The following is a 20,930-nucleotide window of genomic DNA, read 5'->3' as shown; positions in this document are numbered from 1 at the left end:
AGTGCGCATCATACATGTGCTTTAACTGCCTGGTGTTGCCTTCACTCTTTTCTTAATATCTGTGTATCATATCAAGTGGTTAACTACGTCTGAGCTGCCACAGGAAATGTCTCTAAACGAAATTGTACAGTTTCAGGTGCAGCAGATTGAACACCTGTGGCTCAGTGTTCAGCAAACGATGACAGTACTCTCTCACCACACGGCACCACCATGGGTTGCTGCACCTAAATTTCACTGGTACCATGTAAGGAAGAAAAATGGTCAGAATATCAGGTGCAATTGGAGACCCATTTTGCAGCATACAACATTACAAATATGGAGCGCAGTGCATTCTTTTTGTTCACAGTAGAAGCCAACATTTACCGTGTGTGCGTAAAATTGTGTGCAGATACTTGTCCTGAATCAGTCAGGTACAATGACCTTGTTACGCTGTTAGACGATCATTATGGTAGTCAGATAGATATCACAGCATCAAGGTTTAAATATTTGATCTAAAGCAGCAGTCTTCTCAAATTCTAAAACAGTACAATGCCAAACTCAGAGGACTAACAAGGCATTGTAAGTTTAAGTGTTCTTGTGGAATCAGTTATAGTGATATCATGAATGTGACTCAATCACAAAGAACATATCAGACACGCGCATTCACACTGCAATTCTAAAACTGCAAGCTCCTGATCTAAGAACAGTTCTGTCTCTTGTGGAATATTAAACTATTGTGGACTCAATAGAGGTTGATTCTGTGGCTTCTTGTATTTATGCTGTCTGTAGTGCACAAGACACTTTGTCTCAAGTACTTGGTAGTGTTAAAGTGATTAAAAACAGGGTTCAGATAAACAGTAAATTTATAAGTAAAAATTTTCAGTCTTGTGGTGCATGACATGTACTACAGAATTCTGTGAGGAAGTCTTGCCCTCAGTGCTTTTCAAATCATTCTGGATGCAAAATGTTACCTGTGGGGATGGCATGGTCGCAATGAAACAGTTTGTTTACAAGGCAAACCAGGCACAGGCAATGGCTGCCACTGTGCGAGTGCACAAGCCAGGCAAAGCTATCAATGGTGCATATGGTTATAGCAATGCCATTAACAATGGCACAAGCCAAGCCTCACACTTCCTCAATTCAATTACACTTGGACATTTGTGCTTCTGTTTCATGAACTAATAAAGACACATATGACACAATCACTAGCACACTGTTACAACAATTACTTCTATTTTGTCTGCCTACAATGGGCATGAAATTCCAGTACTTGGCGTGTAGTTTGCCTGCAACTTTCCGTGGAATGATAAAATGTGTTTCATTCCATGTACCCTGTCCTAGAGACAGTGCAAACATATATGAGTTAGACTTGTTTGATGATTTGTGCAACATGTGCGTAAACAACAATGCATTACAAATCAGTGTTTCAGTGCCTCACACTAATGTTTCTGATTTGTGTAGCAAGTACAAGAAACTGTTCCAATCAGGTTACGGAAGGGCTCAAGATTTTGAAGTGCACATTACAGGGAAAGACAATGCACAAATGCAGTTTTTTTACACAGGGTTTGTTGCCCACACAATCTGTGAGCAAGCTGCTCAGGAACTGCAAAGATGGAAGGACGATGTGGTTATCCAACCAGTTTCTGCAGGCAACTGGGTCTCAACCTTGTTCATTCTGAAGAAGCCATCAGGCAGTTTACATCTGTGTGCTGATTTTAAAGCAACAGTAGACCCACAAACAGTCACGGATTCCTTCCTCTTCCACATCCATAGGAACTGAGGGACGGATTGGGATGGGGCAGATACTTTTCGAAGATTGATTTATGTGAGGGGTATTTACAATTACGGCTAGACAAGCAGTCAATGCAATACTTTATAATAAACATTCAACTACGTTTGTTCCTGTATCAAACACCACCATTCAAAAATGCTTCAGCTCCTGCAATTTTTCAACTGTTCCTGGAACAGTTAACAGCAAAAATCCCTTCTCGTACAAACTATTGGGATGATATGGTAGTCGTGCATCATACGCTGGCTGAACATTTAAAAAGTTTACACTGTTTGTTTTAAGTTCTCTCTGTTCTTGGCTTAAAGCGCAACAAAGAAGAGTGCTCCTTCTTCCAGGAAGAACTGAACTACTTAGGACACGTAATAAAGGCAAAGGTTATTCATCCTGCTACTTTGCACCTGTCTGCAATTAGAGATCTGTTGGTGGCCTGTAAGATTAAGGAGATCCAGTCAGTGATGTGGAAGCTCATCTATTGTATCAAATTTATTCATAATGTAGCACAAATTGCTACACCGCTCAAACTGACTGTTCCAGAAAAATGTTCCTTTTATGTGGTCCCAAGAATGCCAGAATGCATTTCAGCAACTGAAGGACACATTGTTAACGTGCATGCAGTAAAGGCGGAAACACGAACTGTGGTGATGTTATTACCAAATGCATCCAAACAGGATCAATGTGCTGTCATTTTTTTCTTGGATGCCAAAGGACAAACACCGGTACACATCCATCATAGAATGATGGATGTGCACTGGGCGGCATGTCTGTTGAAAACCACCACTGAGAAATGGTAAGTTGGTTCCATGCTGGTCATGATTTGACACATGATGCTGGTCAATCTAGGAGGCCAATATAGAAAAGCAGAAGTTATGCCAACTCAAGTGGGAGACACTCAATCACATGCCCTATAGTCCTCATCTCTCTGCCAGTGATTATCACATCTTTGGTTCCTTAAAAAAAGGCTTTGAAGGGTTGTCAATTCTTGATGGATGATGATGTTAGGTGGGTGATGGAGTCCCTTAGGGAGATAGCAGAAAGGTTGGGGAAGAAGGCCAGTGTTCACTCTGTCTGCTTGCCAGAGGGTCTCATCCGAGATGTGGAGGAGGCCCTGCCAGTGGCGACAGAGAGCATTGGGTGCACCCAACTGCAAATCTTTGCTCATGTCGGCACCAATGACTCCTGCCGTCTGGGTTCAGAGGTCATCCTCAGTTCATATAGGCGGTTGGCGGAGTTGGTGAAGGCGGAAAGCCTCGCTCACGGGGTGGAATCTGAGCTAAGTGTTTGTAGTATTGTTCCCAGAACCGATCGCGGTCCTCTGATTTGGAGCTGAGTGAAAGGCTTAAACCAGAGGCTCAGACGATTCTGCGGAGATCTGGGGTGCAAATTTCTCGACCTCCGCTATCGGGTGGAGAAATGTAGGGTCCCCCTGAATAGGTCAGGCGTGCACTACATGCAGGAAGCGGCTACAAAGGTAGCGGAATATGTGTGGAGTGCACATGTGGGTTTTTTAGGTTAGAGAATTCCCTCCCTAGGCCCGTAAGATGCCTCCTGAGACACGACAAGGTAGTAGTAGGCAAAAAACAACAGGGAATAACAATATTAATGTGCTAATAGTAAACTGCAGGAGCGTTTATAGAAAGGTCCCAGAACTGCTCTCATCAATAAACAGTCACAACGCCCACACAGTTCTAGGGACAGAATGTTGGCTGAAACCAGATGTAAACAGTAATGAAATTCTAAACTCAGATTGGAATGTATACTACAGAGACAGACTGGACAGTGAAGGGGGAGGCGTGTTTATAGCCATAAAAAGTACAATAGTATCGAAGGAAACTGACAGAGATGCGAAATGTGAACTAATTTGGGTCAAGGTCATGGTTAAAGCAGGCTCAAACATGGTAATTGGATGTCTCTATATGCCCCCTGGCTCAGCAGCTGTTGTGGCAGAGCACCTAAAGGAAAATTTGGAAAATATTTCGAGTAGATTTCCCGACCATGTTATAGTTCTGGGTGGAGATTTTTATTAGCCGGATACAGATTGGGAGGCTCAAACGTTTATAACAGGTGGCAGGGACAAAGAATCCAGTGACACTTTTTTAAGTGCATTATCTGAAACTATCTTGAGCAGTTAAACAGAGAACCGACTCGCGGCGATAACATGTTAGACCTTCTGGTGACAAACAGACCCGAAATATTTGAAACAGTTAATGCAGAACAGGGAATCAGTGATCATTAAGTAGTTACTGCATGGATAATTTCAGCCATAAATAAAAATATTAAAAAAGGTAGGAAGATTTTCCTGTTTAGCAAAAGTGACAAAAAGCAGCTTTCAGAGTACTTGACGGCTCAACACAAAAGTTTTGTCTCAAGTACAGATAGTGTTGAGGACCAGTGGACAAAGTTCAAAACCCTTGTACAATATGCATTAGATGAGTGTGTGCCAAGCAAGATTATAAGAGATGGAAAAGAGCCACCGTGGTACAACAACCGAGTTAGAAAACTGCTGCGGAAGCAAAGGGAACTTCACAGCAAACATAAACATAGCCAAAGCCTTGCAGACAAACAAAAATTACGCGAAGCGAAATGTAGTGTGAGGAGGGCTATGCGAGAGGAGTTCAATGAATTTGAAAGTAAAGTTCTATGTACTGACTTGGCAGAAAATCCTAAGAAATTTTGGTCTTATGTCAAAGCGGTAGGTGGATCAAAACAAAATGTCCAGACACTCTGTGACCAAAATGGTACCGAAACAGAGGATGACAGACTAAAGGCCGAAATACTAAATGTCTTTTTCCAAAGCTGTTTCACAGAGGAAGACTGCACTGTAGTTCCCTCTCTAGATTGTCGCACAGATGACAAAGTGGTAGTGGCAATATCAAAATAGATGACAGAGGAATAGAGAAACAAGTAAAATCGCTCAAAAGAGGAAAGGCCGCTGGACCTGTTGGGATACCAGTTCGATTTCACACAGAGTACGCGAAGGAACTTGCCCCCCTTCTTGCTGCGGTGTACCGTAGGTCTCTAGAAGAGCGTAGCATTCCATAGGATTGGAAAAGGGCACAGGTCATTTCCATTTTCAAGAAAGGACGTCGAACAGATGTGCAGAACTATCGACCTATATCTCTAATGTCGATCAGTTGTAGAATTTTGGAACACGTATTATGTTCGAGTGTAATGACTTTTCTGGAGACTAGAAATCTACTCTGTAGGAATCAGTATGGGTTTCAAAAAAGACAAGCATGTGAACCCCAGCTCGCGCTATTCGTCCATGAGACTCAGAGGGCCATGTTTCTTGACTTCCGCAAGGCGTTCGATACAGTTCCCCACAGTTGTTTAATGAACAAAGTAAGAGCATATGAACTATCAGAAAAATTGTGTGATTGGATTGAAGAGTTCCCAGATAACAGAACACGGCATGTCATTCTCAATGGTGAGAAGTCTTCCAAAGTAAGAGTGATTTCAGGTGTGCCACAGGGGAGTGTCGTAGGACCGTTGCTATTCACAATATACATAAATGACCTTGTGGATAACATCGGAAGTTCACTGAGGCTTTTTGCGGATGATGCTGTGGTATATCGAGAGGTTGTAACAATGGAAAATTGTACTGAAATGCTGGAGGATCTGCAACAAATTGACGCATGATGGAGGGAATGGCAACTGAATCTCAATGTAGACAAGTGTAATGTGCTGCGAATACATAGAAAGAAAGATCCTTTATCATTTAGCTACAATACAGCAAGTCAGCAACTGGAAGCAGTTAATTCCATAAATCATCTGGGAGTAGGCATTAGGAGTGATTTAAAATGGAATGATCATATAAAGTTGATCGTCAGTAAAGCAGATGCCAGACTGAGATTCATTAGACGAATCCTAAGGAAATGCAATCCGAAAACAAAGGAAGTAGGTTACAGTACACTTGTTCGCCCACTGCTTGAATACTGCTCACCAGTGTGGGTTCTGTACCAGATGGGGTTGATAGAAGAGATAGAGAAGATCCAACGGAGAGCAGCGCACTTCATTACAGGATCATTTAGTAATCGCGAAAGCATTACGGAGATGACAGATAAACCCCAGTGGAAGACTTTGCAGGAAAGATGCTCAGTAGCTCGGTACGGGCTTTTGTTGAAGTTTTGAGAACATACCTTCACCGAGGAGTCAAGCCGTATATTGCTCTCTCCTACGTATATCTCGCGAAGAGACCATGAGGATAAAATCAGAGAGATTAGAGCCCATACAGAGGCATACTGACAATCTTTCTTTGCATGAACAATACGAGACTGGAATAGAAGGGAGAACCGATAGAGGTAATCAAAATATCCTCGCCCCACACTGTCAGGTGGCTTGCGGAGTATGGATGTAGATGTAGATGTGCAGTGGGCAGTTGTGGCCTTTTTACACAGCAGGACATGGTATTTTACCAAATGCAAATCTGGTGCGTCGGTGGGGTGATTGCCTCAAATGCTCATGGTGATACTGCGTGATTGTCATAAAGATTCTGGATTGAGCTGTCTTCAAATGGAAACTTTTTGATTGCCCTTATATTACCGAGCTTTGATTAGCTACATACATTTAAAATACAACTTTTCAAAAATAACAGAGTAATTGACCACAAACACTGTGCTTATGCAATTATATGGCCTCTGGGAATGGACTGTTCAAGTGGCAGGGAACTTCCTGTACTACCAAAGCTGCACGGCCTACAGCAACTGACAGACTAAGAAAGCTCTGACAGTGGCCAGCCAGCAGCAATGGGAGAAAACTGACCTCTAATTGTCTGTGAGTAGGTGCCACTTGATAAGCTTAAATCAGCAGTACAAACAATTTCAGGAATATGAATATGATGCTCACTACGCCAGTAGAAGTAATGTCTACCATAAAATCTTTAAAATACATGAATTCTTGTGGTTATAATCAAACATCAACAATGTTAATTAATGAAATTAATGAGTGTGTCTCTGAGTTTAATAACATATTAGGAATCTGAGTAACTAGTCATTATTCAATGGAACATTTCCTGAATGGTTGAAATGTGCTGAAGTTAAGTCTTTGTTTAAGAAATGAATGTTTAAGAAATGAGATAAATAAATACCATCCAAATTCAATCCAATTTCACTTTTGTCAACATTTTCAGATATTTTAGGACAGGTAATATACAATCGGTTTCCTAACCATCTGACATTATATAAGATTTCTGAAGGGTTCTGATACTGGGAAGGCAATCCACACATACAGCAGAATGTACTTAATTCATTAGACAAGAAATTACTTGCCACTGGTATATTTTGGGTACTGTCCTTTCAAATAAATTACACTGAAGAGGGAAAAAAATAAAAAAAATAAAAATACAGGTACAACTGCCTAATATCATGTACGGGCCCTGCGAGCACGTAGAAGTGCCGCAACACGACATGGCAGTGACTCAGCTAATGTCTGAAGTAGTGCTGGAGGGAACTGACACCATGAATCCTACATGGCTGTCCATAAATCTGTAAGAGTATGAGGGGTCCCATATCACTCCCACCACACATGCCCCACACCATTACAGAGCCTCCACCAGCTTGAACAGTCCCCTGCTGACATGCAGGGTCCATGGATTCATGAGGTTGACTCCTTGCCCACACACGTCCACCCGCTTGATGCAATTTGAAACGAAACTCGTTCGACCAGGCAACATGTTTCCATTCACCATCAGTCCAATGTCAGTTTTGATAGGCCCAGGCAAGGTGTAAAGCTTTGTACTGCGCAGTCATCAAAGGTACATGAGTGGACCTTTGGCTCCAGAAGCCCACATCAATGATGTTTTGTTTAGTGGTTCACATGATGGCCCAGCATTGAAATCTGCAGCAATTTGCAGAAGGGTTGCACCTCTGGCATGTTGAACAATTCTCTTCAGTCATTGCTGGTCCTGTTCTTGCAAGGTCTTTTCCTAGCTGCAGCGATGTCGGAGATTTTATATTATACCAGATCTCTGATATTCATGGTACACTCGTGAAATGGTCTTACAGGAAATTCCCCAGTTCATCATTACCTCAGAGATGCTGTGCCCATCGCTCATCCGACGACTATAACACTACGTTCAAACTCGCTTAAATCTTGATAACCTGCCATTGTAGCAGCAGTACCTGATCTAACAACTGCTCCAGACAATTGTTGTCTTATATAGGCGTTGCCGACCACAGTGCCATATTCTGCCTGCTTATATATCTCTGTATTTGAATATACATGCGTACATCAGTTTCTTTGGTGCTTCTATGTAGAATATTATGGAGTAAGAGGAAATGCTACAAAATGGTTCAAATTATATACCTCTGACAGAACGCAAAGGGTGTTATTAGCAAAGAGACATGAAAGTTATCAGGAATCCTCTAACTAGAAACTAGTTACATATGGTGTCCCACAAGGTTCCACATTATGGCTCTTACTTTTTCTTGTGGATATCAATGATCTGTAACACTATCAGATGCCAAGTTGTTTTGTTTGCAGATAATACGAGGGTTATTCCAAAAGTAAGGTCCGATTGATTGCCAAATTGAAACCACAGTGAACATCGGAAATGTTTTACTTGTAACAATTAGCTACACCTTTCAGCTACTTCTCTACGTAGTCGCCGTTCTGACTTAGACTTTTGTCATAGCGTTGTACCAACTTTTCAATAGCCTCATCATAGAAGGCAGCCGCCAGTGCTTTCCGCCAATTCTCCACGCTGGCCTACACCTCGTTGTCTGTGTCAAAATGTTGTCGTCAAAGACAGCAGTTCATGTGACCAGAGATGAAACTCAGGGGGAGACAATTGCGGACTGTATTGTGGGTAATCTAACATTTCCATTTGAAAACGATGCAGGAGCATCTTCATTGCCCCTGCAGAATGCGGCTGAGAATTGTCGTGAAGACGAAACAGCACGACAGTTATGTAATGTTGGCTGCATAGCTTCAGGCGAAATTTCTCACCAGGCCCTCGTACTTGGCGGCAGACACTATTTTCTAGACATCTTTACGCACTCACTGCGAGCTCAGAAATGAGAAGAGCGACGTGATGCTAACTGGGGTTATACTAGAGACACTACCCAATACATCTGTGCAAAGCTTTATCGGATTTTCATAGTCGTTTCCGTTTCGCGACCGATCGGACCTTACTTTTGGAATAACCCTCGTACATACATTACAATAAGTAGCACATCATATACTGTTTTGGAAAGATTGGTTAATTAAATTTTATAGACCTTAATAAATACTTCATAGTCAATTCTTTATCACTAAACTTTGAAAAGCACTCTATATGCTGTTCAGAAATTGTAAGAGGTCTCCTGCAAAAATACGATGACAAACTGATAGAAGAAGTTAACTGTGTTAAATTCTTGGGATTACAGCCTAATAATAAATTCAACCCGGAGGAGCATAGCACAGAACTGCTGAAGTGCCTAAGCAAATCTCTATCTGCGGTGTGAATGCTGCGACACATGGGTGATACAAAAATAAAAAAAGTTTGCATACTATGTTTACTTTCATTTAATAATGCCATAGGGAATTATTTTTTGGCAAAACTCATAAATCCAAGCTAAAGTTTTCAAGAGCCAACGATGTGTAACAAGAATTATTAGCGATGTGAATCTAAGAACATCTTGCAGAGACCTTTTATTGGAATTAGGGATAATAACTACTGCTTCAGAATATATTTATTGCTGGTGAAATTTGTCATTAAAAATATATCCAGTTTTCAAACCATCAACTTAGTCCATGGAATCAATACTAGAAATAAGAATAACAACAATATTACGGAAAGGACAGATTGCTATTCACCACATAAAGAAGGCATTGAGTTGCAGACAGGCACAATGAAAAAGATTGCTAAAATATTTATTCGTAAGCTTTCAGGCAATGTCCTTCTTCCAAGCCGGCTGGAGTGGCCGAGCAGTTCTAGGCGCTGCAATCTGGAACTGCGCGACCGCTTCGGTCGCAGGTTCGAATGCTGCCTCGGGCATGGATGTGTGTGATGTCCTTAGGTTGGATAGGTTTAAGTAGTTCTAAGTTCTAGGGGACTGATGAACTCAGCAGTTAAGTCCCACAGTGCTCAGAGCCATTTGAATCTTCTTCCAAACTAGAAGACACACACATTCACACAAACAAAATTTATGCACACATGGCCACTGTGTCCGGATGCTGGGGCCTGACTGCACCTGTGTCTGATGTGAATAGCAATCTGCTAGGAGGGGTGGTGGGGATAAGGAGGCGGCATGGGGCAGGGAGGAATAACAGGGTGGGGGTGGTAGTTTATGCTGTGCTACCTGTAGGATCATATAGGGATGTGGAAATAAGAATAATCTTCACAAAGATTTAAAGTCGCTTACTTCAGTCCAGAAAGATGTCCATTATTCAGGAACACAAATTTCCAACAACTTGCCAACAGCCACAACAAGTTTAACTACTAAAAAAATTCAGTTTACTAAAAGCCTGAAGGATTCATTGGTGGCCAACTCTTTACACTCCACTGATGAATTTCTTAGTAGCACCAACTGATGCTTATATGTTATTAATAATATTTAATAATGCAAGTATAATCTGACTTTCTGACTTTGTACAAATTAAGTGCAGTGATGTGAAAATTTGTAAATAAAAGCTGTAAAATGATTTTTCTATTTGATGATGCATGGCTACAATAGTGTACGAATTATCATATGCACCTCAATGTACTGCACATTTACATGTTTTGTGCAAGTTATTTATTATTTTCTAAATGAAAATGTGTCTAAGAATTTTTGACTTTTTCCACATCCATGAGGATCATTTCTCTTGGCATCCATACATTAGCATATTATTTGTTTATGTATTCTGAAGTGTTCGACATCCTGGAGGATCTCTTCGGCATAGATCCATTGAAATGAAAATTACATTTAATCTAATCTACAGCAATTTGTTGTCCACCTCATAGACTAATTTTCAAGGAGTATGCAGCTAATTGCTAGAGTCCAAGGCTTTTTATGAGATATTACATGGTGAAAAAATCACATGCTGTGCTCTCCCAAAATATCTTCCTGTAATGCTCTCTAAATTCTGCATTACCTATAATGAAACATACTGAAAACATGATAAAAGAAATCACTTGAAATGGGATCAAACCAAATACAGTAAAAAGTGAAATGGTAGAAGCCTGATGCTTTCTTCACTGAACTACTCGCGCATCACATTTTCCAGGACAACACCCAGGTGCTTTGTTCCACTGTTCATCTTTGTCTCTACCTCATTACATTAAGTGCATCCAGGTTGGAATCCTAGGAATCAAATGGCACAGAATTTCTTCCTTGTACGTTTTTACAGTTTGTGCCTTTATGGCGAGAATCAAAGTGCAGCTCCTTTAGTCTCAAATTACCAGTGCTCTTTACTTTTATTTACATAACTGTATTCATTATCATTTGCTTCTTAGTAACAAGGCATATAGCTCAAATTTCAGCTCCAGACAGTATCTGTGCTATTAAATGTACTTTAATGTCCTTTTTATGTTTAACAAGGTGAATAATCACCATCTATAATATCCACGATGAATTTACTTTACTATCTTTATTTTGATAGTTTAAGTTCTCTTCAGTAGATGAATCTTTCTGTTGCACACACTGTTCTAATGATTGCCACTATGATGTCAGCAATGTTATGGCACTGAGCACATAATCTGTACCACAAACATCTAATGACAAGGTGCATTTGATTGCTCATTACTCATTATTCTTTGCTTTTATGCATCTCACACCACTTTTATGATATTATGAGTGCTAATTTGAAACAACTACTTGAAAAATTTATTTTGTAACAACAAAGTGAAGCTATGTGTTTCATATTTTGCTATTTGAAATACCACTTTAACTGAATAAGTAATTTAAAAAAAGCACTCCATCTTCAGGCCACAAGTGGCCCATCGGGACCATCCGACTGCAATTCAGAACCTGTAAGAGGTTGCCACCCAGCATACGCATACAGAACGAAGAAGAGCAGATAGAAGAGGTTGACAGTCTTAAATTCCTGGGATTACAACTTGATAATAAATTCAGTTGGGAGGAGCACACCACAGAACTGCAGAAACGCCTTAACAAATCTGTATTTGCAATTCGAGTGTTAGCAGACATAGGCGACATAAAAGTGAAAAAGCTTGCATACTTTGCCTACTTTCATTCCATAATGTCATATGGTATAATATTTTGGGGTAACTCTTCAAGTCAAACAAAAGTTTTCAGAGTCCAAAAGCGTGTAATACGTATTATTTGTGGAGTAAACTCACGGACGTCTTGTAGAATCCTCTTCAAAGAACTGGGTATACTAACTACTGCCTCTCAGTATATTTACTCCTTAATGAAATTTGTCCTACATAATATATCTCTTTTTCCAACAAACAGCTCAGTTCATACATACAATACCAGGAACAAAAATGATCTGCACAAGGACTTAAAAGCACTTACTTTAGTTCAAAAGGGGGTCCACTACTCAGGAACACTCATCTTCAATAATTTGCCAGCAAACATAAAAAATTTAGTTACAAATAAAGATCAGTTTAAAAGGAGCCTGAAAGACTTACTAGTGGCCAACTCCTTCTACTCCATTGACGAATTTTTTAATAGAAACAAATGATGTGTTGTATATATTCATAGTATTAGTATTGTTATTTCAGCTTTTTTTAAAAAATAAAAAAAAATAAAAAAAAAAAAAAGAGTAAGTGACATGTTCCACATCCACGAGGATCTCCTCAACAAGGATCTATGGAACGAAAAACTAATCTAATCTAATCAAGTGTCATCTTCAGCTGAGGATGCTGATAGGAGGGGCGTGTGGTCAGCACACCGCTCCCTCATTATGATGGTTTTCTGTGACCGGAACTGAATAAGTAATAATCAGTTTCAGATATTAAATGATGACAATAGATTACAAAACAATGGTAAAAAATAACAAATTTTTCTGACAATATTCACAATAATGTAATATGACAAAGTAGAACAGAAATAAAATTGTTATAATACCTATTACCTGAAATATACTGTCTGTGCAGTATAAGAAGTGTCTACCACATGCAAAATGTGCAAGTAGGCACAATAAAATGACCTATAGTTGATAAATGGAGAAGTCACAAAAAATCTGACACCCAAAAATAATGCATTACCTGTCTTTGCAGAGAGCATATGGAAACATAAAAGACAGTAGAATTAAAAATAAAGCACGTTAAAGTATTTCACGCCTTCCCTCACAAAAAAGGAAATGTTACTATATCTGATTTATTTACCTGTTTCTTATCGATGGAGTCAAATCCTGTTATTTTGTTACCCTTTGTGTCTGTGAGACAGCCCATTGGTTCACAAGCTACAACTTCTGCTGATACTTTTGTTAAGGGCAACAACTGTCGCACATGCTGGATAGATGGAGATGTTCGCTCCCCAAGTTCCTGAGGGAGATCACTGAATGAATTCTCATTTGTCTAAAAATACCTTGATAATACAAGTGTATTCATCTAAAATCTTGCATAAAGCATTTAATACTTACTTGATTAATTCAAAATATCACTATATTATATTATACAGCTTTGGAAACCTTGCCAGCAACTGTAGTACCTTTGACCAGAATGCACACACTGACTGGATTGGGAAGGGCATCATAAGGCTGCTGTATCTCTTCCTGAGGCAATCTGTTTCACGGCTGATGTAACTGGACCTGATGTGTGAATTGGTCCCACACATTCTATTGGGGACAGATCAGTGATCTTGCTAACCATGGGAGTACTTCAGCATCACACATAGTTCGTGGAGATATGTGCATTGTGTGAATGAGCATTGGCTTGCTGAAAAATGGCACTATGATAATCCTGCGCAAGAGGTAACATGTGCGATACAGCTGTGCCTCTGTTGTTAAAAGTACATTCCCCAACAACAGAAGTAAAACACCCAGAATGAAAGGAAGCAATGAAAAGAAATGAAATTTCACTGGTTGTGAGGGTATGTGATATTACTTCAGTGACTGCAAATCAAATCAAATTTACAAAGAACTGGGAAGTATGAGCCCACTTACCAGTAATGTGGCAGTCCCTGTGCCCTTTGACCAGGATGCACACACTGACTGGATTGGGAAGGGCATCATAAGGCTGCTGTATCTCTTCCTGAGGCAATCTGTTTCACGGCTGATGTAACTGGACCTGATGTGTGAATTGGTCCCACACATTCTATTGGGGACAGATCAGTGATCTTGCTAACCATGGGAGTACTTCAGCATCACACATAGTTCGTGGATATGTGCATTGTGTGAATGAGCATTGGCTTGCTGAAAAATGGCACTATGATAATCCTGCGCAAGAGGTAAGATGTGTGATACAGCTGTGCCTCTCCAGAATACTGGTAGATTGGGTCCTCTCCCCAGGTGCTGCCATTCTTGCTATCTGGCATAGTGCAGAACTGTCCATTCTCGTTATCAGGGATAGTGCAGAACTGTGATTCATCACTGAATACAATGCAATGGCATTAATAAGCAGTCTATGCTTCCCAGTCATGGCTTCACTCCAAATGCAGTCATCTGTGTTGTGGTTCAGTAACTGCCTAACTCTGGTTGACACTAGTCTCTGACAAACAGCGTGAGGTGACACAGAATGTTGCAGGAAGTTCTTTATTTGTTCTCGGATGGCATTCTCAAATGTGAAGGGTTTATAATGTGGTTGGTGCACAATATGCTGATACTTCCTTGTGGTGGACATGCATGGTTGACTAGAACATTGACAATGAGTATGCTTATACCTACCTTCACGGTCCCATACAGTGCAACATTGGGGCTCTGCAACATCTAAACGCCACACAAATAGGGATATTGCACGTTTCAACTAGCTAACCAAATGGCGACCTACAACGAGGCCCCTTTCAAACTCTGTTAGGTGCTGATAACGTGGTCTCACACAAGTATGTGGCATCGCTGTACCCTTCACAGTGATCAATCAATGTGTGTTGTTCACACTCTGTATGTACCTCATGAGGCCGGATCACAACACTGAACATGAACAACACTAATGCACTCTGGAGGCTGTTCTATTTGTCACAGAGAAATGAAACATACTTGCCAAAAGTGTGTACGTGTACAAACTTACAATGACATTTGACCATGTCTTTTGGATGCTTCACTTTTTTTGACAGCAAAAGATTTTTGTGGCTTATTATGAAGTTATCATGAAGCACTTCAATATCAGTGTAAATATATCTTCAAAAAATAATTATCTACAGTTTAGAGGAAGCCATCAGTTGTCATCTTACAACTGCTCAAGAGAGCTCAGCTGAAACCTTACGAAAATTTAACAACTTAATATGTAAAGGTCGTAGCCTAAGATCAAATCATCTTGGACAACAATTTCAATAACCTGTACAGTCTCTCCTAGTTGCAATACAATACTGCATTTGTATATAGAAACAATCACAAAGACATCAAATGTATTTTTGAAAGATATTATTCTACACTGCTTCCATTTTTGCTTTAAGCAGTCTAGGGATGTTGTCAGTAATGAAGAGAAAACAAGATGGTGGCCCACACAAACTTAGTGCGGAAAAGGTTTAGTGATTGTTGTGAACAATGACTTTGACGAATATATTGGAGAGAGGAGGAAAGAAGATTAGCCTTTAACATCCTATGGACCATGAGTTTGTCAGATACAGAGAACAAACTTGGATTGGACAAGGGTGAGAAATTGGCTGTGCCCTTTTCATACCTTTCCAAATACTTTCATTTAATTCAGTGTATTCCATTATACTCTTAATATCATTTGAACTCTCATCATTACTTTATGGTTGCCTTGTTTTTTTGGCTTCTTCCATCTGCAACATTTTTTGTTGATACATAAGAACCTTCTTCTTCTTCTTCCTCTTCCTCCTCCTTCTCTCTCTCTTCCATTTGAAGGAGGGGGTGTTGGCATTGTCTCCATCTTTTTGCTAGCCATCCTATATCCTGTCTTAGAGTTTAGTTGAAATGTAATGCCTAGCCTCTTCAGTCGTTGTTTTTTCATGTCTAGTTGCTGTCTTATGTCTTCATTCATCACTCCATCTCTTAATGTTAGTCCAAGAAGTGACAGAAATCTCCCCTCAGCTGATTCAATCCTTTGTCTCTTTCTCTTTCTTAGAATTCAATTTTCACTACCATACACAAGACTAGCCTTAGCCACTGCATTGTGTAATCTTTGGCCTATCTCTTTTATGCAGTAATGCAAAGTTACATCCTTATAAAACCATTTACAGCATTATATTTCTGCAAATTTTGAATCACATCTGAATTAGGTTTGTATACTAATATCTCTGTCTCAAGATATTTAAATGATCTTACATATTCTATTGTCTTACTGTTTATCAGTATTTTTGATCTTTTGTGTTTTCCTTCCATTGCCACAACTTTTGTTTCATTTACACATATAATCATTTGATAAGTTTATAAAACACTATTATATTTACACGCATTTTCTTGTAAATCACATACACTCTCTCCTTGGAGAAATAAAATAGTGTTAATAAATTTGTTCCTTCCCTTGTTCATCTTCCTGGGGCTTTTAAAATTTCATTGTTCTAAGACTTTGTTGATGTATATATAAAAAATGACTGGTGAGAGGCTACACCCTTATTTCAATCTCTGGGTTACAGTCAACAACTCTTTGTTTATACTAATTTTAGTGTTATCATAGAGTATAATTTCATTCTTCTTACCTTATTGTAAGCCTTCTCATAGTCTAGGATGAGCAGAAAAGTGGCTTTACTCTTTTCTATGAGTTGTTTTAAAACAAATGTTGCATCTGCAGAGGACCTGCCTTTACAAAAGTAGCATTGCTCCAATCATAAAAATATTTCTGCTATTGGCTGGAGTTTCCTTTTAATAATAGACGAGTATATTTTATAAGTAGCATTTAAAATGAATATACCACTGTAATTTGACCATTCTTTTTTTAAACTCTTTTGTTGTATATGCTTATTATTTTTACTACATTTCATTCCTCTGAAATTTTCCCCAAGCACCAAATATCATTCAGCAACTGCACAAATAACTTCTTCCATTTAATACTGGCACATTTTATAAGCTTCAGATTTAATTCGTCTGTATCTGTAGCCTTCCTGTTCCTGGCCTTTAAATACTTTCAATGTCTGACAGTTTGATTACGTTGTATTCTCCAACATTCACAATATTTGCATAGTAAGGCTAATCTTTCTTGACTAACAGTGCTTGTAATACTGTAACAATTCCTTTCCTGTTATTGTATCTGTCTTTGCTTTGTCATGGTTTTCACAACATAATATTTTGAATACAAATTTTTGAGCCGAAGTAGAATCATACTCTTGTCTTTTACGATTTCTCTCTGTTTGTTTGCCTACCATGATTGCGAACTAGCTCTCTCCTTTTTTTTACTGTGTCATATCTTTCACTTTCTCCCTATTAATCCAAATCAGACATAGTTCCTTTTTTTCCATTACAACTTTCTCAAGTTCATTACTACTTAATTTCAGCCAAGTTGATGTTGTCATTTTTTGCACCATGTGTACTTAGCTGTCTTAATTAAAATTTCCTTTAACTCATTTCAGCTCTGTTCTATATCTTCTGTCCTCCCTCTGACATAATTCTCCATTCTCATATGATACAGACGTCTGATTCCAGATTGTTCTAATAGCTGACCTTTACGTAACTGTAATTTTCACATACATTTATATGATCTTCATTTCCCAGAGCGTCCAACTTATTGCTTAACTTAAGCGGGTATACCTCCCTATTCTTATATAAACTCTTGGTAATCTAAATCTCTGATTTCCTGTCTGATTAATATGCATCTTTCCCGCTCTAAATTTATTTTTTCTTTGCATCTTACAAGTCTTATGATCATTTGAAATTCTAAAGTGGTTTATGACCATCACATCCTAAATAATTTCTTTATTTATTCATTTTTTGACTAAAGATAATTGATTTAATTTTTATATAATAGAAAGAAACATTCCACGTGGGAAAAATATATTAAAAAAAAGAGATGCTGTGACTTACCAAACGAGAAAGCGCTGGTAGATAGACACAATAAAAAACACATTTATTGTGTCTATCTACCAGCGCTTTCTCGTTGGTAAGTCACAGAATCTTTGTTTTTTTAATATGATCTCAATTTTAGTTTTATGTAGGTCTAAGCAAGTCCTTGTTTACTACTAGAAGAATGAGTATGCTCTCTACAAATTCTACTTATGTAAGACCTCTACCATTTCTGCAAATATACCAAAACTTTGCCCTTGAAGAATCATTATTTACATTTTTCACACTTTTGCATTAAAAATATCCATTATAGGCTCCACTGTCCTAGATACAACAATAAAACAACAACAACAATCTAACAGAGGATTTTACTGTCATTTATCAGTTTCTGTAACTCTTCACAAGTCTTGTGCCTTCTAAAGAGAATAAAAATAGACTGGTGATTTTATTCAGGTGTGTAAAACTTAAGGATGAAAGTAACTTTCACATGATGTGTAATGTAACGCGAGGTAACTTGGGCCATACACAGAAGAACTGCTACAGTGTAGCACAGAAGGTAACTCATTCAATGAGACGAACAGAAATGTCACTTTTATTCAAAGACACTAATTACATTGAAGTCGTCACGATGGAAATTACTAAAGGCGGGACACGGTTCTCAGTAGGGTGTGTGATCACCATGGACAGCAATGCATGCTTTGTAACATCCTCCCATGCTGGCCACAATCTTGGTAAAGCTTTCTTGTAGTAGGGTGTCCCATTCCTTCACCAGCGTATTTTTATGGACGGCAGTTCACAATAACGCTGAACAGAACCAGTGGAGGAGCTCTTAGAATGAGAGACTATTCGACTATTGGACTGGCTTGCCCATTCTCCTGACTTAAATCCCATTGAGCACATGCAGTAGTTGTTGGGGAGATGCATTTCAGCACACCCACATGTACCAATAACCATCCAGCAGTTGTCAGCCATGCTGGTGGAGAAAAGGAACACCCTACCAAAAGAACTCATTGCCAACCCTGTGGCCAGTACAGGAGTACACTTCAGAGCATTCCCTGATACCCATAGTGATCACACACCCTATTAAGAACTGTATCACACATTTTGTAATGTTCAGTGGACCATCATAAACTGCAATGACTTCAGTGTAATTATTGTCTTCAAATAAAAGTGACATATCTGTTTGTGTCACTGCATACTTTTTTCAGTTACCTTCTGTACTATAAAGTAGCACTTCTTTCCACATATAGTCCAAGTTTCACTGAGCTATGTTACTTTCACAGTGACACATCATACAAAAGTTACTTTATGTATACATGATACTACAGTACCAGTGTTGCTCAGAAGTATGATGCAATGTTTCTCTGGACATGTCTGAAAGAACAGGCACTGTGGTGACTGCAGCTGTTATGAAATATGTGAAATGTATCTGCAGTTGTGAGTATGGACAACCATAGCTACATCATGGTAAGACAACTGCTCACAATAAATGGGAAATTCAGGATCAAGTCTCAGTACAAAAAAAATTTTCATTGTTGTCATTCCACTCTACAGCTGATGGTTGTCCACATTCACAACTGTGAATAATATTTGATGAAAATTACTTTCATTCTTATATTTTGCACACCAGTGTAAATGAATAATTTCCATGAAATATCTTTTGTTTATCATTAACACAAATATTGTTATTCTGTCTGTAATATTATTTTTAATTTTCTTATCCACAATGAAGCCTATACTTGAATTGCTTCCCTCCTCTGCCCCTTTGTAATAAGACACTTGTCTTGAGATTCACATTACTGTTTACTTAGCAGGTGCAGGTGCAAAAATGGCAAGATTGGCCCCATGGACTAAAGCCATTGTCTGAGTTTCCGCATTCCGCTTCACCCAACGTTCTTTCCCCCCCAAGCCAAAATATACTTACCCAAGAAACATGCACTTGGCAATAAAGGAACGTGAATGTGGCAATAGGCTCCTATCAATCCCACCCTTGGTACAATAATCTACCTGGGTCTAAAGAGTCTGTTGAGATACATAAATAGTGTTAAACATTTGTAGAGCAATGTTCACACTAGTCTCAGCCAAGTCCTGAGTGCCTTTAAATCTTTGTAAGTGGAATCAACTAAATCATCAGTCCATATATTGATCATGGGACCGAAAAGCCACCACAAACTCACCTCATAACCCTCTCAAGTTTCAAGCCAATATTGTCACTTAACAGTCAGTTCCTCTTTGTGCGAGGCATAAAGCATTCCAATAAAGAGAGTTGCAAACACTAACTCCCCACTCAGCCTGCAATGTAAGTATGTGAGTAGCCCATCTGTATTGTTCTACACAAAGGTTTCCATCATTACAGTTACTTCACAAATACTAACAGATGAGTGGCATGACAATCTGGATTGCACAACAGGATGTACCCCAATCAGTTAAACTAATCCTTGCTAGGATTTCAATAACAATTCTACCCTGCTCAAGTTGTTAGTAGACAAACCTTTCACAGACTTCCAAAAGAAATCGTTGTTAGTTAGTGCATAACATGAACTATTGTAAAGGTCAGGTTATATCGTGACAATATTTCATACAAACTACTGATCAATTTCTGCCCTATACCACATTAATTTGTCCCTCAATATTACACTTCAACTGTTTGACTCTCTTGCATAAGTCTTCCAAGTCATCACACTAAAAATGCCATGGTGGTCCATTCCGACATTTCAAAACACATCCTGAAAATTTTCACGCAGATAGAACACACTGAAAGAAGTGCACTGCCAAAATTTTAGCTGCTAAGGTGCACTGCAAGTATTTTTTTAAAATTTAAAGTTACTCATTTTTGCCATACAAAGAGCCTCTTATAGCAGTGGCTTGTACAGCCCTTCTTGCCTAGCACTCAAATCAGTGAATAAGTAGATTGAGCTGTGAAAAGAGGATGTAGCACCATATAGCAAGAAGTTCAAAGTGCACACAAGCAAATTTTAACCATTTAAATCATACCACTTCATTAGTTTTTCTAATAACTCGCAGTTCATGTAACAGCTAAACTGCTGGAGATGTAATTGTTACAACAGCGGCTAGCAGAGGAAAGAAAATCAAGGCAGTGTATGATGTTACATTACAAACAACTTCCACACAGCAGGACTATAATTTGTCGTGATGCAAACTGATAATGCAGATATGATTG

The 20,930-nt window shown here is 39.0% G+C and overlaps 1 protein-coding gene across 1 annotated transcript in view; it reads right to left on the bottom strand.

Moving 5' to 3' along the window:
- Positions 1 to 20,930, bottom strand: part of LOC124595444 (mediator of RNA polymerase II transcription subunit 12) — a 371,808-nt gene that overhangs the window by 88,458 nt on the left and 262,420 nt on the right. Inside the window, exon 33 of the mRNA XM_047134188.1 lies at positions 13,020 to 13,178. Coding sequence (XP_046990144.1) covers positions 13,020 to 13,178 — 159 coding nt within the window. The remainder of the gene's footprint in view (positions 1 to 13,019; positions 13,179 to 20,930) is intronic.

Source organism: Schistocerca americana, chromosome 2 (assembly GCF_021461395.2).
Source record: "Schistocerca americana isolate TAMUIC-IGC-003095 chromosome 2, iqSchAmer2.1, whole genome shotgun sequence".
NCBI classification, from domain to species: Eukaryota; Metazoa; Arthropoda; class Insecta; order Orthoptera; family Acrididae; genus Schistocerca; species Schistocerca americana.
The sequence above is the reverse complement of the archived record's forward strand: the minus strand, read 5'-3'. Positions and strand labels throughout refer to the sequence as shown.